The sequence below is a fragment of the Ornithorhynchus anatinus genome, chromosome 2, assembly GCF_004115215.2.
Source record: "Ornithorhynchus anatinus isolate Pmale09 chromosome 2, mOrnAna1.pri.v4, whole genome shotgun sequence".
Lineage (NCBI taxonomy): Eukaryota > Metazoa > Chordata > Mammalia > Monotremata > Ornithorhynchidae > Ornithorhynchus > Ornithorhynchus anatinus.
In genome coordinates, this window is record NC_041729.1 from 154,543,048 (window position 1) to 154,569,806 (window position 26,759).

At 41.0% G+C, this 26,759-nt stretch overlaps 1 protein-coding gene across 2 annotated transcripts in view; it reads right to left on the bottom strand.

The window, feature by feature from the left end:
- Positions 1–1,250: 1,250 nt before the first annotated feature.
- The window catches only part of SLC38A1 (solute carrier family 38 member 1), a 95,970-nt gene continuing 70,461 nt past the window's right edge, over positions 1,251–26,759 (bottom strand). For both annotated transcript variants that reach the window (XM_029057629.2, XM_029057628.2), the window contains 11 exons: positions 25,825–25,917; positions 25,163–25,244; positions 23,905–23,987; positions 20,525–20,583; positions 19,899–20,015; positions 17,318–17,397; positions 14,439–14,539; positions 11,674–11,792; positions 10,732–10,873; positions 10,537–10,634; positions 1,251–5,531 (listed from right to left, as the gene is read on the bottom strand). In XM_029057629.2, the coding sequence (XP_028913462.1) occupies positions 5,430–5,531; positions 10,537–10,634; positions 10,732–10,873; positions 11,674–11,792; positions 14,439–14,539; positions 17,318–17,397; positions 19,899–20,015; positions 20,525–20,583; positions 23,905–23,987; positions 25,163–25,244; positions 25,825–25,917 (1,076 nt within the window). In that variant the 3' untranslated portion in view covers positions 1,251–5,429. The remainder of the gene's footprint in view (positions 5,532–10,536; positions 10,635–10,731; positions 10,874–11,673; positions 11,793–14,438; positions 14,540–17,317; positions 17,398–19,898; positions 20,016–20,524; positions 20,584–23,904; positions 23,988–25,162; positions 25,245–25,824; positions 25,918–26,759) is intronic.

Below are 26,759 nucleotides of genomic sequence, written 5' to 3' on the forward strand. Positions count from 1 at the left end.
CCCTGTCCCACAAGGAGCTCAAAGTCCTAATCCCCATTTTACAAATGAGGTAATTGAGGCACAGAGAAGTGAAGTGTCTTACCCAAGGTCACGCAGCAGTCATGTGGCAGAGCCAGGATTAGAACCCGGATCCCTATGACTCCTAGGTGGGTGCTCTGTCCACTTGGCCACGCTGCAGACTGAACATGTGACAATTGCCAGTCATGCTGGGCTTTTCGGGCACCAGTCTACATAAGGGATAATGAGGAGTGGAAGGATTTGAACCCCGACTTGTATGGGAAAGTGGGGCGGGGCTGGATAATTTATAAGGACCGCCATTCCAGTCAGGAGAGGAGACTGACATATGGGCTATCCTCCGCCAACCGTGGGGTGCCCTTCTGGGGTGCCCTTCCCTCCCCACCGCCCTCCCGTGACCCACCCGGAGCCATGCTAGCCCTCTGCAGTAGCCCTCAGAGCTGCTGGTGGCCATCTGGCTGCCTGGCATGTAGCAGTTCAGGGCCCACAACATGGCCTCAACCAGGGGCCAATCGTCTCCTTGCCCCACGTGCCAGTGAAAAGGGAAGCCAGGCCGCTCCGCTTGGAAACAATTCATGCCTGCTCTTATTCTTTCCCCGGCTGTTCTGCTTTACTTTCATCCTAGGAAGTAAATCTCAAGAGCAAGAGCACCTTCATAAACATGGCAGTGGGGCCTAGTGAAAAAGAGAGCAGTCCTGGGAGTTAGGAGATTCGAGTCCTGACTTTACTACTTGTCTGCTGTGTGACCTTGGGTGAGTTACAACTTCCCAATGTCTCACTTTCCTCATCTGTAAAATGGAGATATAATACCTGTTCTTCCTACCTCTTCAGCAACGGATCCACCTGGGACAGGGGCTCAGTGCAATCTGATTATCTCATATCTACCCCAGCACTTAGCACAGCGTGCGACACATCATACACACTTAAAAAATATTGTATTGTTATTAGTACTCCTCCACAAATATTTATTGGGTACCCACTGTGAATTTCAAATTATATCTAGCACTTCTTACCTTCACGTTATTCTAAATTAACGTTAGTGGCCACAGATTGAACAATAGTTGTTATTTTACTGGAATTTTTCAGAATTAAAAGTGAACTTGCCTTCAACGCAGTTTGTAAGAAGGTCTTAAATACCTGTCGCATGGTGGTGGATTCCAGTCCCCCCTCCAAGGGGCTGCACTGAAAACTAAGGCAGGGTTAGGTATCTTACTATCAGTCCACTAAGCATTTTCTTGAATTTTACTCCAACACGTATTTTATTCAGACCAAGTTTTAGTGAAAGAACAAACAATATGCATAATTTTAGTTCACATTTTAATATTTAAAAACTATATTGTTTAACATTGAAGAAAACTTACATTTCTTTATTTACACACACAACCTGAAAAAAACCCAAAATCTATTTTGTTAGCTATGAACAGTAAAGTGTGAGGTGAATTTCAGGCACCTATCCGAAATTGAATTATACATCAATAAGACAGTAGTACTCAGCATGTACTGAAACCGAGTGAAGCCTAAAATACATTGGACTAAATATGAACAAATGTAAATTAAAGTTTTATGAAAAATATAATGTAGACATTACTTGTTGGCTGCAACACTGAAAACAGGAGGTAACCATTGCGAGAGTTTTAAAAGCTCAGCAAAACAATGAATGACCTTTAGGTTTCTCTTTCAAATTTGTGCTCATATTAAAGTAAAAGTTAAATTCAAGTTTTATACTTCCAAAGCTCCCCAAGTTTGGAAAAAGCAATGACTCCATTTTAAACTTTTATGTCCGACTCTTGTTTTTCATAAATACTGTGTAAGACATAGTACCGGTGCTTAAATGAAAGCACAATGTACACAATTTAATTGGTCACTTTTAGCTATAGTGTCAGTTGTACCACAAAGTAGTTTTAATGTAAACGATTTACATGTAGTTCAGAAAACACCTTTTTAAATAGCGAATTACACCTAACAGGAGAAATTAACTGAACTCCTGGGAAAAATTCTGACATTTCTTTTCTAAAATAAGAAACACGATTTTTAGTTCATGAGGCAACTCTAGAGTATGGGAGAGGGAATACATTGAGCTAGTTCGAAAACTAAATTAATAATCATAAAAACACTAATTCTTTATGCAGAGATACTACTTAAACACTTCTATTTCCTTGTGGATCAACAACTGCAAAAATATACAGCCTATTAATTTACAGTATATTTACATACAAAGGAAACATCTCCTACAATCAACCACAGCTGCATAGATTCTTCCTTTTAAAACATATATTTAGGCTTGTATACAGGACGGGCCCAATCTCATATGCCTTCTATATTAAAAAATTCCCATGAAGGGGAATAATATCAGAATTTGTGTGTGAATTTTTACCTCCTCTTTGCCCCTAAAGTCATCGGCAGTTTTCACTTTAAACTTTTCCCTGCTTTTCAATGAAAACCCTTCACTGCGGGCAGGGGACACATCTATCGACTCTGTCGTATTCTCCCAAGTGCTTAGTACAGTGCTCTGCACACAGTAAGCGTTCAATAAATTCAGTGATTGATGGATCGATAATGATTATCATTGAAACATTTTCTGTGCATTCATTTGGAAAATGGTTTCTGCTAACAAGGGCTTCTCCGAATGTTGGTGTATAAATGTTGCGGGTTTTACCACCCAAATAGAAAGTCATTGGCTGGTTTTACTAAACAATACGGACTCTTTTCCCTCTATTTTTATGCCATGTGAATTTTTTTGTAATTGACATTAAAAGTTGCTTTGATGGCCCTTGTATTGAGTAAGTATTGACTAATAATTTTGCTCTGAAATATAAACATAACTCATTGTAACCTTAAACACATTTCTTCCCCCTGAAAGGTGCATTTATCGTGCCATGTGACATACAAAACAATGGAACACCAACTAGGTATTCCTACTGGGGAGAGAGCCCAAATTCCTTAAACAGAGGCCCAACTTCCCACAGGAAACTTCTCTTATTTAAGGAGGACAGAATTCACTCCTTTAGACAATGAAGATAAAATCGGAGAACAAATCCTCGATCCCAAACACAGTATTTCTTCCAAGACTGTAATGCCAAAAATGTTTAAAATCTTGTATTTTTAAAGGCAAAAAGCTTCCTTTTCATTTCTCTCCAAAGCCAAAGGTAAAAGATATATCCCCAATAAGATTAGGACCCTTTCTGAACTAACAACCCCCCACCCACCCTTCCAATGTCTATCATTAAGTAAATTATGGATTTAAAATATCCTGTTACTCTATCTAGAAAGCAGTTCTAAATCCAAACTACATAACTTGCTTGCACTGTTCACAAGAGTGGAGAACATATCTACCAAAAGAAAGTGTGTTGCCATCTACTATTATGACACAGTACTCTCAAATCTACTAATTTAGCAGAGGAGCTTCTATAGATCTTTACTGTTGCTGGAATTCTAGCTAACATCTGTGATACACATATTTTTGGCTACAAGTTCACTATTTTGAACAAAGAGAATAATAGCAGTACACTTAACAGCTAATCTGGCCCAAATAATGCTATCCACCAGAGGTATCTGACAAATGACACCAGGGTTCTGTTAAGAACAAATAAACTTTTAACACAAAAAGCAGATTTAAAAGAAATTCTGTATCACAGACATCAACGAACATGTGCTTTCCTTAACAAATATCTTTTAAATCATTAAAAAATCATGTACTAACACACAAAATCCACAGATCCACAGACATCACGAAATATCTCACTTCTAATGACAGTGTTCTAAATTTACTTTGTGTGTGTAAAACTACTGTTAGAGATGAATGAGTCTTTAAGGAAATGTTAACTAGCACAATTTGAAATTTTTAAGGACTCAACTGTGTCTTTGGATAAACGGAGGAGGAAGAGGACGCCAAAGCTCAAGTTGTCTCATCAATATGAGTTTGACACGAGCATCTGTGAGCAGAATTTTGACGTTTTGGGTTTGTCTGCATTACTCCTTTAGCTAGAGTAGAAAATAAAGTAACGTAGCAGAACAGCGATGTAGTGATTCTGTTTTTCATTTACATTCAGTATATGAATTCTTGAATTCCTGCCTGTTTACTGGTTTTGATGTCTGTCTCCCTGCTTCCGGTGGGAGGAACTGTCTCTCCTTGTTGCTTAATTGTACTTTCCAAGCGCTTAGTACAGTGCTCTGCACACAATAAGCGTTCAATAAATACGAATGAATGAATGAATCCTCACCTTAGACAGATAACCCTGTAGCAGTTTCTAAAATTCTGCTGCTCTCAAGCAATATGGAAGTGCAGAATTGGAATTGTAAATAGCTTTGAATTCTCTGTATTTACTCTTGATGGAAAATCAATGGAGAAGAGATAGAAAATTAGGCTTTTTTTAAAAGGTACAGAACCTTGGTTTTACATCACTTAAATAGACAGATACAAAAGAAGTTTTCTTAGGATCCCTGAAAAGTATCTGATATAAAATAGGAATCAGTCATCCAAGATCATCCTTAATTAAATGTCTAAGAACAATTATTGTTAGTGACAAAGCTGGTGGAGATGAGTAAAGCTGCTGGGATTAGATTTTTTGACAGTTTGCTTTTATTATTTTTTTCAAGCAAAATCAGGTGTAGCAATGCTGGCCACTTTGAATCATAGAAGCCCCCAGGTTTCCAAGGCATTTGGGGCAATAGAATTGATCTGGAGCAGATCAATGCTTATGTTGGAAGGCAAAAAGGTCCCCCAGATTAATTTATATTGTTTTGCCAAGACAATCAACAGCAACATGGGTTTTAAAGAATGATCCAAATTCGAATCTGGTTTGAGGGTACACTCAAAATTACTTTGGGATAGGGTGTGCTGATAGCACCATGCCCCCCTCCCTCAACCCAACCTTGCTGGTTTTCACAGGTTGATGCTGGTTGTGCCCATTAAATATCCTACTGTGCTACACTGACCCACATAGGCTATTTACCAAGACATTGTCAAAGCAAAGTGAAATATTTACACCAATTAAGTTTGTTTGATCAAGAAAGAAAGAGTTCGGGTGAGCTGAAGAGCAAGTGGAAAACTGTTACTGAATCAGCTGAAGAAGAAAACCTTTTCCCTGCCTCCAGTGAGTGAAGACTGTGTTTTACAAAAGTTCCAAGAGATTACCTCTGGAACAACAGAATTTAAGAAAATGAAAAGTAACTGATTGTGAGTAGTAACAAGGACAAAGGCTAGGTAAAACAGAGAATGCAGTCAACGGAATATTTAAATTGATCCAAGGAGATTCTGGTAGAACTGAAATTCGAATGGGATTCCATTTGGAAAAGGTGTGTAACCATTCTCAATATTACACCTCATTTTGCTTGTGCAAACTGGCCAAGAAGGAGTGGGTTGACTTCGATGAGCCTCCAACAGAAATGCAGGGATTTTTCATTCAAGCGGGGTTTCAATGACCTTCGCTGTTGCTGGCTGAGCATGCCCAATCATAGATGACCAAAGGAATGCTTACTAAGGAAAATAGGACTCCCAATCCCAGGAAGAGAGAGGCCTAGGACAAAAACAAAAGACATTGATTCTTTCAAATAAGGCAACATTTCTAAGTGCATCAATAGCAAAGCCTGTTTACCTCAGTTGAGGAAAAAATAGAATACTTTCCCTCTAAACCTGCCCTTTGAATAATCATAATTATAACTGTGGCACTTTTTAGACACTTACTATGTGCTAAGCACTGTACTAAACCCTGGGATTGAGTGGATCAGACCACAGTCCTTGTCCCACATGGAGCTCATGGTCTGGTCAGTCCTTCCCGAGACAACAGCAGCCAGGTGTGGTGGACAGAGCATGGGCCTGGAAGTCAGATGGTCATGAGTTTTAATACTGGCTCTGCCACTTGTCTGCTGTGTAACCTTAGGCAAGTCATTTCACTTCTCTGGGCTTCAGTTCCCTCATCTGTAAAATGGGGGATAAGACCGTGAGCCTTAAGTGGGTCAGGGACTGTATCTGACCCGATTTGCTTGTATCCACCCCAGCGCTTTATACAGTGCCTGGCACATAGTAAGCACTTAACAATTACCATAAGTATTATTACTGTTTTTATAATAGCCCAAGATAACCACCAGGCCCCAGTGGACAGAGCACGGGCCTGGGAGTCAGAAGGTCTGGGTTTTAATGCCGACTCCACCACTTTCCTGCTGTGTGACCTTGGGCAAGTCACTTCATTTCTCTGTACCTCAGTTCCCTCATCAGAAAAATGTGAATTAAGACTGTGAGCCACAAGTGGGACTGGGGCTGTGTCCAACCCAATTACCTTGTATCTACCTTAGCCTCTTAGAACAGGGCCTGGCACACACACAGTAAGTGCCTAACAAATACCATCATTATTATTATTATTGCAATGAAAACTTAAGTTCTTGATTATTAAAAGGATGGTCTATACTAGAGCCAAAGAGTGTCTACTGCAGCATTCTAAGGAGGAATATCACCCCCCAAATCTGGATAATTTGGAGACTAGTTACTTTCAAACCCTGACCTCTATTTAACATGCCAGGATTACTTGCATAAAAAAGGTTCTAACTGTTTCCAGTAAGGAAGGAAATGGCACCTGGGACTTTTTTTAGCTTAGTAAATTTGCATCTGAATCCAAAGCGTTGAATTTGCAAACCAAAATATTTTCTACTTCTATCAGAACACATCTGATAGAAGAAGGTAAGGAATGAACAAGGAGTCAGCAAGAATATAATCACCAAACCCGAAATAACAACTATGATATTTGTTAAGTGCTTACCATGTGCCAAGCAATGCATCAAGTATTGGGGTAGATACAATATAAGCAGTTTGGACAAAGGTGGGGGGAGATCATGTTGAGGAAGTAGGAGAAAAAAAAAGATAGAGTAGAGAAAGTGCCACTAGCACAAATCTGGCTGTGCCCATATTGGGCAAATTATTTTTTTTTTTAGGAATTTTTTTGAGGGGGACAAAAGTCCATTTTTGGCTTCAATCTGCATAACATAGCTTAATTCTTATACATCTAACTATAATGGTCCAGGAGTTTTTATACAAGACCGTGTTTTTGGAGCTATATGCCTTAGTCCCACATCTGAGCCGGTCCCTGGGCCCTGAAGTCAGCTCATCTGCCTGAATGGCAGACAGTATATATATCAGGTTTTCCCCCAGGCAGTTGTGGTGCCCCCCAAGCCCCTGTGTGTGATCCTGCAGCAACTGCCAGAGTGCAGGCATAATCTCCAGTCCCAGAATCTCCATTCCCAGGGAATCCCCATTCCCAGAAGAGGGAATTTTCACAATAAAAATACCTTATCTGCACAAACCCAATCTAATACTGGCGAAGCAGCATGACCTAGTGGATAGAGCCTGGATGTCAGAAGGTTATGGGTTCTGATCCTGACTCTGTCACTTGTCAGCTGTGTGACCTGGAGCAAGTCACTTCACTTCTCTGGGCCTTAGTGCCTTCATCTGTAAAATGTGGATTAAGACTGTGGGCCCCATGTGGGACAAGGATTGGGTGCAATCCAATTACCTTCCATCTACCCCAGCGCTTAGAGCAGTGCCTGGAACATAGTAAACACTTAACAAATACCATAATTATTAATATTTATCAATGCTGACAAGGGGATTGACCACAGAGGAAACCGTTCTATTAGGAAACCCGAAATGGTATTAATCAGCTAAGAGCAGGGAAATTTCCTTTTAGTAGTCTGTGGGACATTTCCCCTATTTATATCAATCAGATTTATTACGTGTTTACTGTGTGCAGGCCACTGTACTAAGCCCTTGGGAGGGTACAACACAACAATATAACAGACATATTCCGTGCCCACAATGAGCTTACAGTCTGGAAGGGAAAAAGGACATTAATATAAATAATATAAATCTGTGTGTAAGTGCTGCTGGGTTGGTGGGGCAGTGACTTAAGGGAGCAAGGCAGGGCGATGAAGAAGAGAGTGGGAAAACAGGAAACGGGGGCTTAGTCAGGGAAGGCCTCTTGGAGGAGAGGTGCCTTCAATAAGGCTTTGAAGATTGGCGGAGGCGGGGCGGGAGAATAATTGTCTGTTGGATATGAGAAGAGAGGGACTTCCAGAAATCTAAATCTCTACCTAAATCCAAAATCTAAGTATCGAGCCGACTTCATCCGCTTCATCCTTGCGTGCCTTAACTCTGCCCTCTCCTCTCCCCACAGAATTATTTATCCACCTATGCTCATTGCTCTCTCCAGTGACAGACATTAACTCCCTCCTCAAGCCCCCGTCCCACTGCCTCCCCCACCCCTTGCCCCCAGTGACCTGGCCACCTACTTTATTAAGAAAATTGACACTATCAAGTATGAGTGCCCTAAAATCTCCCATACCCCTCCCGATTCTGTCCTCCCTCCTCCCCCTTCTTCAACTCTTTCGTCCTTCCTGGCAGTTACTCAAGAGATCTGCCTTCTCTCAAAATCCACCCTCTCCACCTGTGCATCCGACCCATTCCATCACACCTTATTAAAACTCTCACCCCCTTCCTTCATCCCTCCCTAACAGCCATCTTCAGCTGTTCAATCTCCAGTGACTTCTTCCCGACTGCTTTCAAACATGAGCCCTATTCTAAAAAAACGCTACCTTGATCCTATGGCTCCCTCCGGTTATCATCCCATCTCCATCCTACCATTCCTCTCCAAACTCCTTGAGCGAGTTGTCTACACCTGCTGTCTCTAATTCCTCTCCTCCAATTCTCTCCTTGACCTCCTCTAATCAGGCTTCTGTCCCCTTCACTCCACAGAAAGCACCCTCTTAAAGGTCATCAATGATCTTCTTCTTGCCAAATCTAATGGCATCTACTCCATCCTAATTCTCCTCAATCTCTCGGCCGTCCTCGCCACTGTGGATCATCCCCTTCTCCTGTAAACATGACCCAAACTCGGCTTTACTGACACTGTTTTGACACTGTCTCCTGATTCTCCTTTTATCTCTCTGACTGTTCATTTACAGTTTCCTTTGCAGGTTCCTCCTCTGCCTCCCACGCCCTAACTGAGGGGATCCCTCGAGGTTCAGTTCTGGGTCCCTTGGAGAACTCCCTTGGAGAACTAATTTGCTCCCATGGCTTCAACTAGCACCTCTTTGCAGATGATACCCAATCTACATCTCCAGTCTTGATCTCTCTCCCTCTCTCCAGTCTCACATTTCCAAGTCTGAAGACATCTCTACCTGGATGTCCTCCTTTCACCTCAAGCTTAACATTCCAAAACAAAACTGCTGATCTTCCCACCCAAACCCTGTCCTCCCTCTGACTTCCCCATCACTGCAGATGGCACCCCCATCCTTCCTGTCTCACAAGTCCATTACCTTGGCGTTACCCTTGACTCCTCTCTCTCATTCTACCCACATATTCAATCCATCACTAAATCCTGCCAGTCCCACCTTCAGGACATCAATAAAATCCGCCCTTTGCTCTGCATCCAAACTGCTACCATGTTAATATAATCACTCATTTTATCCTGCCTGGATTACTGCATCAGCTTCCTTGCTGACCTCCCAGCTTCCTGTTTCTCTGCCCACTCCAGCCCATACTTCAATATGCTGCCCAGATCATTTTTCTTCAAAGCCCGTTCAGGACACATTTCCCCACTCCTCAAAACACTCCAGTGGTCGCCCATTCACCTCCACATCCAACAAAAACTTCTCACCATTACCTTTAAAGCACTTCAATCACCTTGCCCCCTCCTACCTCATCTCACTACTCTCCCACTACAGCCCAGCCTGCACACTTGGCTTGTCTAATACTAACTTCTTCACTCTGCCTTGCTCTTGCCTATGTGGCCACCAACCCCCAACCCACATCTTGCCTCTGGCCTGGAATGCCCTCCCTCCTCATATCTGACAGATGATTACTCTCCACCTCTTCAAAGCCTTACTGAAGGCACATCTCCTCCAAGAGGTCTTCCTGACTGGGCCTTCCTCTTCTCCCTCTCCCATCTGCATTGCCCTGGCTTGCTCCCTTTGTTCCTCCCCCCTCCCAGTCCCACGGCACTTACGTATATACGTGAGGCCCAGAGAAGCAGCGTGACTTAGACGAAAGAGCACAGGCTTGGGAGCCAGAGGTCATGGGTTCTCCTCCCAGCTCCACCAATTATCAGCTGTGTGACCTTGGGCAAATCATTTCACTTCTCTGGGCCTCAGTTCCCTCATCTGTAAAATGGGGATTAAGTCTGTGAGCCCCACGTGGGACAATCTGATTACCTTGTATCCACCCCAGTGCTTAGAATAGTGCTTGGCACACAGTAAGCATTTAAATACCAACATTATTATTATTATGTATATATCTGTAATTTATTTACTTAATGTCTGTCTCCCACCCGCTAGACTGTAAGCTCGTTGTGGGCGGGGAATCTGGCTTTTATTATTGGGTTGTACTCTCTCAAGCGCTGAGTACAGTGTTCTGCACACAGTAAGCACTCAATAAATTCAACTAAATGAATGAGTGAATCTGAACAGTTGACTAAGGCTAGCGAATCTCAATCTTAAATAAAAGTTAAGAATTGAAGCAACAGAAATAAAACCAACCCAAATCCTCTGAGTTCCTTTCTCTCCATCTTGACTTATGATTTTCAAATATAAAGATGAAGGAAGAATGAAAATCAACATATTGGCAGATGTCACCCCTGTAAAATGAAAGCAGCATTGTATTAATGTACTGTGAAAGTCTAGCTTTCTGAACAATTGCTGTTACTACACAAGTTGAGTTTTAACAGGCTGTACCTACGACTCCAAAAATATCCTTCATGGAGGGTATGAAGATTACCAAGAGGTTGATGAATACCAGGAGGATGAGAGTAACCAAGATATGGCGACATAAATTGAACTTGGTCTTCTTCGCCAGTTCAAACAAAGATGAACGTACCTAAAGGCGAAGAAAACAAGAATTACCACATAAAATTAAACTGTTACTCCCTAGGACAGCAGAATTGTAGTGTTGTGATCCACCCTGAAGGCAAAGAAAACAAGGATTACCATATAACATTCAAGGGTTTCTTCTGAGGGGGGCAGAATCATAGTGCCGTGATCCAACCCTGAGCTTCTTCACCAGTGGGGAGGTGGGGCCCACATAGGCAACCTCATGGCTAAGCCCTCCCCCATTCTCCCGCTTATTGGAGCAGGGGAGAAGCTGCCATCACAACAGTTAGAATGTTGGGAAGCCTGGAGCATTTTAGCCCAGCCTGTACTAATGAGAAACTTAAGGAGCAGCAGTAGAAGTCATGAGTTTGACTGAGCACCCACATCCACTGTACTAAGTGCTTTAGAAAATACAACAGGATCGTTATTGCACTGCAATCCCTCCCTTCTTTCAAAGCCTTACTGAAGGCACATCTCCTCCAAGAGGCCTTCCAAGACTAAGCCCCACTTTTCCTCATCTCCCACTCCCCTCCGTGTCGCCCTGACTTTCTCCCTTTGCTCCTCACCCCTCCCTGCCCCACAGCACTTGAGTATGTGTCAGTAATTTTGATGAATGAATGAATGAATGAATGAACGAACAATAATTTTCTTTGCAAAAGACCCTTCACTTTCCTTATTGGGTCTGGTTTCTCAGTTGCACCACCCCAGGATACTTACTCAATTTAGGTTCTCTCTGTGACCACCTTCCCACCCAGGCTGAGAGGTGACAGCTCTGCTTTGTCAGACTGCAGAGCAGTGTTTACTTACAGTGAAAAATAGCACTGGAACTGTGAGAATGACTGCAACGATGACAGCCAAGCGAACTGTCAGGATGAGAACATCATCTTTACTCTGGTACTTGTGAAGCAGATCTGAATGTACATTTTCTACAAAACAGGACAGTAAAATTAACATTCTAGAACGGTCAGCCAAGTCAGGTGACAGGTTTTCTTGAACAACAAGTGACTGATCTTCAAACTAAAAGGCACACAATAAAATATCTCAAATTTTAAGTCAATTATTCTCAAAGCAAAATTTTAGCTCCACAAGACTAATTCTTAGCACGAGCTGTGATTCCACTGCTTATGTAGTCCTAACTAAAGGGATTGAAAAGATATTACGGTTTTATTTTTTTTTCAGTGTTTTAAAGTAAACACTTAAAGAAATCATATGTGGTGGGCAGGCTTGGTATAAATTATTTCAACTAGAAAAAACAATTGAAACAACATTTCCAAGGGAGAAAAACAAAGTCCGTTTTAGTCCAGTTCTTCCTCAATTTCAACAAAAGATTCCCTGTACATACCAAATAACTGCTGGAATCCTGCTTTCCATGTGGCCCTTCCATAGATACCAAACTTCAAACAGTCACAAATTGTCCATGGCCCAGATCCGGGCCTGCCTCAGTAAGTAAGCAAGTTGGTTAAGGCGGTTCCAAGAGCTAGCTCTCTATTGACACACATGAAGTGCCTGTGACACTACTGAAAAGGCAATTTTGGCAGGCTGCGGGATCACCTCACAAGCACACCATAACAAGCTTGGGCAGCTCCATCCCTCTCTGGAAATGAGGTTTGGCTCAGTTGGGTATCTAACAGGCCTAGGTTGGGACAAACCAATCCACAGAGGTTATGAAGAGTCCTTAGCAACCTGTGTGAAATCCCTTTTCTCTTCACCTTCCCCTATTCCTTTTTGATTTTAGTCAAAGTCCTGCTAACTGTGATGATGATGAGAGGAGAAACGCCTCACTTTCTTCACCAAAAGCCAATTTTCTCCCCAGACACTGCTTTCAGCTCTTGTCAGGTTCAGAGGCTAGGTTTTGTGCTCAGGATTCAAATTCCAATCTCGCACTTGTCAGTGTGTGGAGCTACTCCACCAGGCTCAGTCAGACTTGCGCTTTCACAAAAGTAATATGACATTTTGTGGGTAAAGGAAAAGGTGCCAGAGGGATAGCACTCTTTTAATAGAGTAGGTAAAACACATTTCTTTTAGCCTTAAAGAAAATGGTTACAACTAAGAAAAATCAGAAGAGTTGAAACTGGAAAAAGGGGTGAGGAGAAGCTTCACTAAGCAGAGAATATAGTTGTTTTTTAAATGGCATTTGTTAAACACTTATTATGTGCTAGGCACTGTACTAAGTGCTGAGGTAGATACAACCTAATTAGGTTGGACACAGTCCCTGTCCCACATGGGACTCACTGTCTTAATCCCCATTTTACAGATGAAGGAATTGAGGTGCAGAGAAGTGAAGTGACTTGCCCAAGGTCACACAGGGGAAGAATGTAGGAGCAGGACTAGAACCGAAGTCCTTAAGACTCCCAGGCCCATGCTCTACCCACTAGGCTACGCTGCTCCTTCACTAGAGCAAGAAGTTCAATTAAATCCATAAAAGTAGGACTTTTACTCCTACTTTCAAATACCATTTATTTTATGTTCCCGTTTTATCCTTCAAATATTTGGAATGATTAAGCATTTTGTGAATAATTAAACATTTTATTTATAATTTGAGAAGGGTGTCAGAAGTGTTGGCACCTGGTTCCTTCTCACTTTCAACATTCTCTCATTTTTCTATTAATGGAATTTGCCCTAATTTGCAAAAGTCAATTAAGTACACCTTTTCTGATCACTTATTTTAATGTCTGCACATTTTCAAGTGAAGAAAATAGTTTGCTAAAACCTGATTTCTCTTTTGGACATTCTTCAAAGAGCACAATATGGGATGTCACTGAAACTTGTTACTTTTGTTTCATGGTTAGGTATCACTTTTTAACTTTAGAGGAAGGAATCAGAGAAGCAGCATGGCCTAGTGGCAAGAGCACAGGCTTGGGAGTCAGAGGATGTGGGTTCTAAACCCATCTCTGCCACTTGTCCGTTGTGTGACCTTGGGTAAGTCACTTCACTTCTCTGTGCCTCAGTGACCTCACCTAAAATGGGGATTAAGGCTGTGAGGCCCACGTGGGACACAGACTGTGTCTAACCTGATTAGCCTGTATTTTCCCCATTGTTTAGTACTGTGCTTGGCACATAGTAAGTGCTTAAAAAAAATACCATAAAAAAATGAATACAGGAGCAGAATGGCCTAGAGGAAAGAACTTGGGCCAGGAAGTCAGCAGTCTTGGGGTCTAATTCTGCCTCCTCCATTCATCTCCTGTGTGACCATGGGCAAGTCACTTCACTTATCAGTGCCTCAGCTTCCTCACCTGTAAAATGGGGATTCAATGTCCTCCATCCTACTTAGACTGAGCAACCCATGTGGGACAGGGGATATGTCCAGCGTGATTAATTTGTACCTGCCCTAGCACTTAAAACAGTGCTTTTCACATAATGAGGGTCCACAAATGCCATAGGAATAATACAGGACTTTTACCTCATTTTTAAAAAAAAAGCAGAATCACATTAAGAGTAAAATTCATTTTCTAATATTTGAAGAAAATACCCCAAGTGTTATAAAGAAATTATTTTCATACTAACTCTTTCGAATGATATAAGTTTTACCAATGTATATTAGTAAGAAGAGATGAGAGCAGGTATTTCCTTACCATAGAAAGTCAAATAGCCAAAAATTGCAGTCATAAAGTACATGACAAACATAGCAAAAAAGGAAATATTGGAAACCATCTGCATTTTCTTCTGTGAACGACTGGAAAAAAAAAATTAAAAACATCATAAAAGGATCTGAACAGTATTGACACTGAGCAATTCCTAAGTAATCTCCCTTCCCTCAGATTAAAGCAGGTTTACTTGACTATAATTTCTAGAGTGACGTAGACAAAAGCTTTCTCAAGTGGAGTGCTGCTGTACACTGGTGAGTCACAGGAAGCAGCTAAATGTGTTCTGAAAATATTCTTTCTACCATTCTTGTAATTCTCCAGAAAGGTGCTTGCAGGGAAATAGAAAATGTCACTGTCCCTTGGCTCAATCCAGAAGCTCATTTCCCTTGTTTCTGGTTTTCAAGGGTTCTTTGGGGTTTCAGAATGAGAAGGAGGAGATGAGTATGCAATTAGCTTAAAAAAATTGGGATGAACTCTCCTGTAGGGCAAAGAGAACTTGGAGAAATATGGATGCTTGGAGAATACTACTTCGAGTAATCCGAATTCTCAATTTAGCGGAAAGTATGAAAATCTTTCTAGAACTAAAAGCACTGCTTAAATCTCAATTTTACCACGTCTTTGTATGAAATGATATTTAAATCCCATGTTGCAGGAGAAGTCAGTGGCAGAGTTGGGGTTTGAACTCAGGTATTCTGTTTAAATCTTCCACCTTTTACCTGATTTGCCCTAGACCAAAGTAAAGGGTATTCATTCATTCATCCATTCAATAGTATTTATTGAGTGCTTACTATGTGCAGAGCACTGTACTAAGTGCTTGGAATGTACAATTTGGCAACAGATAGAGACAATCCCTCCCAATGACGGGCTCACAGTATAAACCGGGGAGACAGACAGCAAAGCGAAACAGAACAAAACAAGAACAAGTCATCATCAAGATAAATAGAATCAAAGGGATGTACACCTCATTAACAAAATAAATAAGGTAATAAATAATATATACAAATGAGCACAGTGCTGAGGGGAAGGGGAAGAGCAGAGGGTTGTGGGGAGGGGGAGCAGAGGGAAGGGGGGGGCTCAGTCTGGGAAGGCCTCTTGGAGGAGGTGAGTGCTCAGTAGAGCTTTGAAGAGGGGAAGAGAGTTTGGTGGAAGTGAGGAAGGAGGGCATTCCAGGACAGTGGTAGGACGTGGGCCAGGGGTCAATGGTGGGACAGGCGTGAACGGGGGACAGTGAGGAGGTGAGCGGCAGAGGAGCGGAGCGTGCGGGGTGGGCTGTAGTTGGAGAGAAGGGAGGTGAGGTAGGAGGGGGCAAAGTGATGGAGAGCTTTCAAGCCAAGAGTGAGGAGTTTTTGTTTCATTGCGGAGGTCGATAGGCAACCACTGGAGGTTTTTGAGGAGGGGAGTGACATGCCCAGAGCGTTTCTGTACGAAGATGATCTGGGCAGTGGAATGAAGAATAAACTACAGTGGGGAGAGACAGGAGGAAGGGAGATCAGAGAGGAGGCTGACACAATAGTCCAGTCGGGATATTTCAAGAGCTTGTACCAGCACGATAGCCATTTGGATGGAGAGGAAAGGGAGGATCTTGGCGATATTGTAAAGGTGAAACCAGCAGGTGTTGGTGACAGATTGGATGTGTGGGGTGAATGAGAGAGCTGAATCACAAATGACACCAAAGTTGTGGGCCCATGACATGGGAAGGATGGTCATGCCATCCACAGTGACAGGGAAGTCAGGGAGAGGACAGGACTTGGAAGGGAAAATAAGGAGCTCAGTTTGGACTGTCATCCAGTCATCATGGTGCCTGCCAGAGAACGATGCACCTCTGATGACAATGGACAGGGTCTTTTTAAAGCACAAACTTTGGTCTAGCTTTGGAAAGGTCACGCAATTCTTTGCACTGTCCAAATCAAAATGGAACGAGTGGCAATTCTATCTACTTCTGTTCTCAGTCCTTGATTAAGGAATTTGGACAGCTGGGTTTGCCATAAAAACTTTGAGAGCTAGAAAGAATAATACATGCAGAAGCTCGTTCGGAAATCGCCAAAGTGAAAATTTCAAATTTCCTTATTAAATATCAAAGGAAAAGCTACACAAAGGCAATATCTCATGAAGTCCTAAAAATTCCAAATGCTTCCTAAATTTTTCTTTATTTAGAACTTACGCTGATATAAAAAATCTTTATTCAATAATTCTATTCCTTTGACCCTTATCACCATGATACCTACATGCAAAAAAATGGAACCTAAGCCACTACAATTTTTAATAAGAAAGACTAACATGAAATAACAGTTGGCATTAGAACTAGGCAGTTAACTCTTGGACAATTTAGCCTCGATAATTATTCTTTCCTTTTGGATGCCCTCTGCTTGACACCTCTGTTCAGCCTAATTAGGCAAAAGTTTTGCAAATTAACATCTATCAACAGATTTAAACATACTAGCAGATTTCTGAAGCAGGCATGATTTAAAGTTCAAACTAATCTTGAAAATCCAAAATGGTTTAAGAAAAAGCCAATGTACAACATCCCTCAAACCACTCTAATTCCTCCTTGAATATAATACTTTCTGTTTAATTCTATCTCCCAATTCATTTAAATTCTTACTTTATAACTATCAATCAATTATATTTATTGAGCACTTACTTTGTGCAAGGCACTGTACTAAGCCCTTGGGAGAATACAACACAACAATATAACACACACGTTCCCTGCCTATAACAAACTTTCAGTCTAGAGGGGGAGATGGACATTAATATAAATAAATAAATTACAGATATGGACATAAGTACTGTGGGGCTGGGGACTGGGAAAGTGATGCAGTAAAATCAGAAAAATAATCTGATATAAAAAATTGAATTAAATTTCTTACTCTTTCAGTTCACTATAAATTGGAAGCACTGATGGGTGGCAGACAAATGCAAATGCAATGGTGGGTAAAGCGTAAACCGTCTGTTAAAAGAGAGGAAAAAAAAGAATTAAGAAAATGAGACAATAAACCTGAGTGTGTCTTCAGTTTTCAGCCCTTAAAACAGCACTACAAGATGCTATTATTAGTATTACTTCATTGTCATTAAAAAGGATTCACTCAGCAACTAGGTTTGAGAGTTGCTTATTTGGCTACTAAATAAGTGGTAATAAAGGTATTTATTGAGCACCTACTGAATGCAGTACACTCAAAGACTATGAGAAATATGGAGGAAGCAGAAAACATGCTCCATGGGGCACTTACACTCGAAAAGAGGGGAACAAACATAGAAATATTGAATATGTACATACACGTAAGTGCTGAAGGTAGCCATAAGACAAGGCATAACAGTACCAGTAAACAATTGACTTTCATGGAAAATCCTCCTTAGTATTCCTGAAAGAGCTAGTCACATTCTTTTCATGCAACCACTTCTGGTTCAGCTCACCAAGAGTATTCATTAACATTCAAGAGATCATATATTTTCCTAAAAAAAACACTATCTTCACAGTCTCTGCATTGGGTGCTACTTAGGGTGTATGCACGAAACAACCAAAACCCGTTTGTCTGGAATAATGCAAAACTTAAACTCATAATTATATCAGAATTTCAGGCTGAAACAAGGGCAAGAATTTCTTTAAGGCATGCAATTCTGTGCAGATGGAACTGTCTTTGTTGAATGTTGTAGTTATGTTCTTGAGCAATGGGATTTTAAACAAAACTATGTTAAACAAATGCAATTGCCCTCAAACTAATTCATGTAAAACTGGAAGAGGAGGAGGCTTCAGGGAAAAGGCAATGTACACATGTTCCATATAAGTTTTAAATACCTTGAATGAAGTTTTCAAAATGAACCTACTTTTGTAAAAGCGCCTATATTATAATAATAATAGTACTTGTAAGTAAGTGTAAGTATTAATAGTACTTGGCACTTTACTATTTGCCAAGCACTGTTCTAAGTACTGGGATAGATACAAGGTTAATCAGGTTGGACACAGTCCCTGTCCCACATGGGGCTCACAGTCTTAACAGAAGTAATGTGGCTTCATGGCAAGAGCATGGGCTTGGGAGTCAGAGGTTGGGAGGTGGTGGGCTCTAACCCTGGCTCTGCCACTTATCAGCTGTGTGACTTTGGGCAAGTCACTTAACTTCTCTGTGCCTTAGTTACCTCATCTGTAAAATGGGGATTAAGACTGTGAGCCCCACATGGGACAAGCTGATTTCCTTGTATCTACCCTAGCACTTAGAGCAGTGCTTGACACAAAGTAAGTACTTAACAAATACCATAATTATTATTATTATTAAATCCTCCTTTACAGATGAGATAACTGAGGCACAGAGAAGTTAAGTGACTTGCCCAAGGTCATAGAGCAGACGAGTGGCAGACCTGGGATTAGAACCCACATCCTCTGACTCCCTAGCCTGTGCTGTTGCCACTAGGCCATGCTGCCTCTCAGATACCAGATATCAGTTACCTGTGAAAGTTACAAATTACATTATCAGTCATCAATGGTATTTATTGAGTGCATCCAAGATAATTATTGAGTATTTACTATGTGCATATATGTTCCTACGTATAAACTTAAAACAGCTAAAAATTCCTATGCATAAGCAACTGATAATTAGGATGTAGGGAACCCCAACCCCCAATGAATCTAAGAGCAAACCTTTTCAATCAATCAGTGGTTTAAGAAACACCAATGTATCACATCCCTCAAATCATTCTTTAATTCCTCCTTGACTATAACACTTTCTGTTTAACTCTATCTCCCAATTCATTTAAATTCTTACTTCATGGAATATAGTGATCACTCAACAAGTACCAAATACGAATAGAATCTATTGTTGTATTGAATTTTTCCAAGCACTTAGTACAGTGCTCTGCACACAGTAGGTGCTCAATAAATACTATTAATTGAACTTATTGAGTGCTTACAGACTAAGGACTGAGTACTAGGACTTTTCTATTATGTCTTTCTGATGCTTGGAAGGAGTGAATTGGACTGGTGGTCCGGCAGAGGCTTGGTGCAGAAAATATTTTCAGCAGCCAAGCATTGGCTCTGGTACCCTTCTACATTGATTGCAACGTGTCTTTCAAAGCCTCTCACTTTTTTGTTCATTGTCTCCCACTAATGCCCACTTACTTAGAGGACTCAAGATACTCCCCAACAGGTCCAGCCTTTGATCAGAGCTTCCAAAGATACAGCACCTGAAGATGGATGCCACTCCTCCTCTCTCCCCCTGGATGTAGCCTATCCTCCAGACATCTGAGTGAATGCACAAATACCCTTTAGTACAGTCCTGCTCCATAGAACAATTTCCAAGCAACCAACAATACTTATTGAAAACCTGTTGTGTGGCGATCACTGGTCTAAAAGCTTGAGAGAATACAGGGGGGAGAGCGCATGATTCCCACACCTTTGCTCTGCCTCAGAAGAAAGTCTAATAAATACTCATTAAATTAAGTGAACATCAAGACACACACCTTGGAGTTAAAGGTGACATACTTTGGTGTACATGAGTCATCGTACGTTGCATTGGCAATCGATGTTGAATTTGTGTACATTGAAATACACTTGATTTCAAATTTCTTGTAGATTACCTGGAATTAAATAAAAAATCATAATAGCAATGGAATTTATTAAGTGATTACTGTGTGCCAAGCACTGTGCTAAGGTCTGGGGATAAAAGAAGATAATCAGATTGGAACATGGACCCTGCCCCATATAGGGCTCCAAGTCTAAGGGGGAAGAAGAAAGGGTATTTTATCCCCTTTTTACAGATGGCTATTATTATGGAATCTATTATGCACTCACTAAGGGTCAGATGAGGAAACTGAGGCAATGACAGTGTTACTTATCCAATGACCTAAAGCAATCAAGTGGAAAGGCTGGAATTAGAACCCAGGTATCCTGACTTCCAGTCCCATGCTCACTGCCACCCAAAAGACCATAAACCAAATTTGCAATAAATGTATAATTATGTTATTTGTTAAACACTTCCTACATGCCAATCACTATTCTACGTACTGAGCTATAGCCAAACAAAGATACGTGTTGAAAGAGAACTGTGGCACGAAAACTCAAACTAACAATTTCAAGAAGAATTTACCACTATGAGAAAAAAAACCATGCAGCTCAGGGAAAATCCACTTGTATATCCCAGGTATCCTGGAAGGAGTAAAAAAAAAAAGTTATTATTTTAGCTTTATGGACTCTGTGATTCTCTGTTTCAAAACACTGTTAAGTTCTAACATTACACTTTCGATTGTAAAACGGTTACAACCCCTGCCCCAGCGGGAACTCAAGTTTGGAAAGGGCACTGCAGAATCAATCAATCAAACAATCGATCATATTTATTGAGTGCTTACTATGTGCAGAACACTCTACTAAGCACTTGGGAGACTACAACATAACAGAATTCGTAGACACATTCCCTGCCGACAACAAGCTTACAGTCTAGAGGGGGAGACAAGCATTAACATAAATACATAAATAATGGAGATGTACATAATTGCTGTGGGGCTGAAGAAGGGGTGAATAAAGGGTGCAAGCGCAAGGGCGATGCAGAAGGGAGTGGGAGTAGAGGAATTGAGGGCTTAGTCGTGGAAAGCTTCTTGGAGATGTGTAGAAACCACTAGCACTGTATCAGCTTCTTCTGCACAAGTTCTTGATCCCCAAGTCTTTACAGCTGAACTAAGGCTCATCCGTCCTTTGTAATAATAATTATGATGGGGTGTGTTAAGCGCTTACTATATGTAAAGCACTGTTCTAAGCACTGGGGTACATGCAAGCTGAACAGGTTGGACACAGTTCGTATCCCACATGGGGCTCACAGTCTTAATCCCCATTTTATAGATGAGGTAAATGAGGCCCAGAGAAGTGAAGTGATTTGCCCAAGGTCACACAGCAGACAAGTGGCAGACCCGGGATTGGAACCCAGGTCTTTCTGAATCCCAGGCCCATGCTCTAGCCAATAGGCCTCTAAACTCTATCGTCATCACCATCACCACCACTATTATGGAAATAATTTTAAAATTATTTTATACAAGGATATTTCACAATGCTTCTTAACTTTGGCTTCAAGATTTTGTTAAAGTTTGATTTTCATGTCTACATTAGGATTCTCCTTTGTCAAATTTTAGGAAGGAATGGCCACAAGGGCACCAACCTATAACCTAGCCTCAGCATGTGTGGATTTGATTCCCATTCTCATGATTTCTGCATATGCTTATTTATTTATATGCTTATATACTTTATGTGTACAGTAAATAGTTTACTCAGTTATATCATCTTAATATATCTGTGCTACTTCCTGATCTACCTTTGTTCTTCCTCATACTTCTATTTGAATATAATTTCTGTAAGTCTATCTTCGCCACTACACTGTAAGCTCCTTGAGGGTAGGAAACTTCTGTTCTACTCTCTCAAGCAGCTAATACAGCTTCTCAAATGTTTCTCTTGTTATGAGAAGCATCATGACACAGCGTATGGAGCGTGGGTCTGGGAGTCAGAAGGCCATGGTTTCTAATCCTGGTTCTGCCACTTGTCTACTCTGTGGCTTTGAGCAAGTCACTTCACTTCTCTGGCACTCGGTTACCTCATCTGTAAATTGGGGAGGCTGTGAGCTTCATGTGGGACAGGGACTGTGTCCAACCCAATTTGCTTATATCCACTCCAGCAATTAGTATAGTGCCTGGCACATAGTAAGGGCTTAACAAATATCATCATTATTATTAATATAATAATTGTGATATTTGTTAAGCCCTTACTATGTGCTAAGCACTGTTCTAAGCACAGGAATAGTAGAAGGTAAAGTGTTGTCCCACGTGGGCTCATGGTCTTAATCCTCAGTTTACGGATGAGGTAACTGAGGCACAGAGAGGTTAAGTGGCTTGCCCATAGTCAGACAGCAGACACTTGACAGAGCTGGGATTAGAACCCATGTCCTTTGATGCCCAAGCCTGGGCTCTTTCCACTATGCCACAATTATAATAATGGTGGTATTTGTTAAGTGCTCACTATGTGCAAAGCACTGTTCTAAGTGCTGGGGGGATACAAGGTGATCAGGTTGTCCTACGTGGCGCTCACAGTTTTAATCCCCATTTTACAGATGAGGGAACTGAGGCACAGAGAAGTGAAGTGACTTGCTCAAAGTCACACAGCTGGCAAGTGGCGGAGCTGGGATTAGAACTCATGACCTCTGACTCCCATGCCCGGGCTCTTTCCACTGAGCCACGTTAATACAGGATCTAGCCCTTAGCGGAAGCTCAGTAATACCAGTGATTGATTGACTGAGAAAGAAAGACTAGGTGTGGGTACTGTGAATTATTAATGAAAAGGAAATATTAATATCAATATTAAATGAAATATTGAAATTACTATTCAAATACGAAGCCCACATTATTTTAGGGAGAGATTTGCCCAACTTCATGCTGGGGAAAAAATATTTAGGAATTCAAAGATTTATGAACTGATGCTAAATCACATTACTCACATATTGTGAAAAACTAAAGATATCATTTTTACATTGGTTGTAGTGTGAAATGCATGGCCTTTTTTTTGGGTATGTGTTAAGTGCTTACTACGTGCCAGGCACTATTCTAAGCTCTGGGAGATACAAGGTAATCAGGTTGGACACAGTTCCTGGACCACATGGGGCTCACACTCTTAATCCCCATTGTACAGATGTGGTAACTGAGGTCCAGAGAAGTGAAGTGACTTGCCCAAGGTCCCACAGCAGACAAGTGGCAGAGCTGGGATTAGAATCCAGGTCCTTCTGACGCCCAGGCCCACGTTCTATTACACATCTCTCCACTGTTAGCCATCCCAGAGAACTTCCACCTGCTGTGCGGTATCGGTGTGGCTTAATGGAAAGACCCCGGGCTTGGGAGAGGACGAGGGTTCTAATCCCAGTTCTGCCATTTGTCAGCTATGTGACCTGGGCAAGCCACTTAACTTCTCTGTGCCTCAGTTACCTCATCTGTAAAATGGGGATTAAGACTGTGAGCCCCAAGTGGGACAACCTGATTACCTTGTATCTACCCCAGTACTTAGAACAGTGCTTGGCACACAGTAAGCGCTTAACAAATACCATCATTATTATTATTATTATTAAAGATGCAAATTACATGCACCATGAATTTATTTCAAGGAAACTTTAAAAAAATGTTGGGGTTCCCCAGAGCGTACTTTGTTACTCTGACTAAAATAACTGTTTATTCCTTCCAGACATGAAAACTGCCACCCGTCCAGCCGCTCCCAGGGGAACTAGTCATCCCACCATCTGTGCTGCCTGGGGGACCCCCCACCATTTTTAGGGGGAGGTCATGGTGGCTTTAGGTCCCTTCGGGCTGAGTTCCAGGCAGAAACAGATGGAATCAACTTGGGCCCCCATGATTTCCAGCAGCTTCAGTTCCGTTTAAATTGTTCCTATGTTGCTAACCCTTTGTGCCCTACCCTGAATCACCATGGCAACCATGGCACACTTACCTAAATTCTTAAGGAGACACAAAGGGAGAATGATACAAAATGTCACTCCCACCACAAGGATTCGTCCATCCACATACCATGCCCTGGAAAACACAAATCATGAGTCAAGACAGCTTCACTTCTAAATCGGCACTCCTTTCTGAAATATAATCTTCAACTCTATCCTATTTTCTCTGCCATCCTTTTAGACGTTCTAATTTTCCCTAGTACTAATTTAAGCAGAGTGCAGGCAAAACTGAGGTAAACCGTTGAATTTTAAGGGATTAGAGGATACTTATTTTATGAGGGGGAAAGGGATATTTTCTTTCTCTCTGCTTATAAAAGTGTCTTTCCTGTGAATAATTGAAGTGGTTTCACAATTGGACACACACATCACATTCTGTCAGGTTACAAGATGTCATTAATTATTTAAGAATATACTGCCTTTTTAGTTTTATGAAGCTAGCAATGTCGGCAAGAAGCAATTAACCACATCCAATGTTTCCTTTCTTTTGCTGCTTTATGCAGTAAACCTCTTTATCTTGAAATTAAAGGGATCTCTATTTAGGGAAGCTTGTTACTTGGACCTTCTTTAGTGAATGTGTAAATGTGTAAATCAAAAATGTATAAATTGCACTCTGAATCTTAGGACCAGTAATTTGGTAGGGATATTTGGTTGTAAAAAGAGCTACACAATTTATTCTATAAAAAATTTAGGACATTTATCTTGGTATTGAGAATTTACTCAGGGACTCCTCAGTTCTCTGAGAAAATAATGAAAATCAGTAATGACTATTAATGACAATAATTATTATGATCCTAAAGGCAATAAGCAAAAGTCAAAGTGTCAAAAATGCTCTTCTGAATTATCAAGGGCATACATGCCTTAAAAGACAGAGTCTACCTAGGTCAGGAAAATTGGTTGGTTCCCACAAGTAGTAGCCAAACTCCAAAGTGGCTGCAAACTACATGTCCATTTTAACATCTCTCGCAATAGTGACTTCAACTTGCCCTCAGATATGAGAGTAATAACTATCTCTATTTGTGTTCATTTTTCCATTTCCCAAAGAAAACCTACCACATGACTATGAGCACAACCAAAAATGGTTCACTTTCTGCCATTTAATCAAGAGAATGTTAAGGGCCATAACTAGCTGCATACTTAGGTGTCACATCAAAGAACAGACACAGTCACTGATCACAAGGAAACCAAAACTCTAATATATCTACAATGAAATTTAACTATCAAGTGAAAAGAGAAAAATTGCCATTAACTTACGAAAATGCCTCTTCTTTTCCCATAAGAAATTTTATAGCAGAGGGCAGTTCATTTTTGACTATGAAGAGGTAGCTCAGCATTGCTGTGGAGAAAAATGAATGTCTTTAAAAAGGAAACTCCTCCATGCATATTCCAGACCATACAAAGGCTACAACTGGGCTGGCCACTGAGGCCACTCACAATACCAGACACTCTTCTGTGGGCCCACAAAAATGGATACATGTTTCGCAGCAGACATTTCGTTGGTTACATAAGGAGCCAAGGCAGAGGTGGGTTGGACCCTTAAAATACCAGAAATAAAGTTAAAAAAATTCAGTGCCATACCAGTAGAGGACAGGGTTCAGGCGAGCTGAAAAAATCTAACAGTCTCGCATAAAACAGGACAAATGCCACTTTATCTATTATTTATCCCAAGCTTACCCTTAGTAACACACTGAAAAGTGCCTGGCAGTATGGTGAGTTCTAAACAAATGACAACTGCTTATTCTACAGTTCATTTTCATGTACCATGAAAGCAACAAAAGGATAGTGTTGATGGCTTGAAATATAATAAACTGTATGCAGTTTTCCAGAAGCAAGCCACATGCAGAAGAGGAATGTTCTTTTCAACTATAAAGTTTTATATGACACATGACTGTACCAAGTTTTTACATTCTAGTTACCTCCAATGTTCTGAAGAGATGTGGCTCCAAATATAACCAGTTTTCCCGGGGTGCCAAAGACTTGCTCTCCAAGCTTTTCATAAACCATACAACCTGTTTTAAATCAATACGAGGCAACATCAGAAACAACAGATGGCATAAAATCAAAACAGCTAAGACTCAGCCTCATTTGAGGGACTATTGTTTGCCTCCTCGCCACAAGAAACCAACAGCATTCTTTTTTTTTATGGAACTTGTTAAGCACTTATATGTCAAGCACTGTTTTAGGCACTGGGGTAGATATAAGTTAATCAGGTTGGACACAGTCCCTGTACCACATGGGTCTCACAGTCTTAATCCCCATTTTACAGATGAGGTAACTCAGGAAAAGAGAAGTGAAATGACTTCCTTAAGGTCACACAGCAGACATGTGGTGGAGCAAGGATTGATGATTGTAAACTTGTTTTAAATCAAACTCTTAAGCATGTTAAATGTCAAATGTGACCACCACTTCCCATTTTTAAGTTGGCTCCAGAAACAAAACAACATTAGACCCATTAAATCATCTGGCCTGTTTTTAAATACCCCAAATAGAAAGGGGCCTGGGAAAATTACTGCTCAGATTTTAATTGAAGCCAGTCTACACAGTTAGAACACAGTGGAGAGTTCATAGAATTAACCTAATAATTCAAGCCAAAGTAAGACTTTTATGTGAATATTTTGGTGTAATTAAGCTACGGTTGAGGGGTTTTTTGCCAGTGTGGTAGCCATTTATAGCCTGTCCTTAAATGCTTCTTTCCCCCCATGTTTCACTAATTTCATTCCAGTCAAGGGATTTATTCTTCTTAAATGAAACAGGACTGCTATAATGAGCAAGACATCACAATACAGATGATTTGGGAGGATAACATCAATAAAGTTCAAGTCAAGCTATCCAAGGGACCATAAAGGAAGGG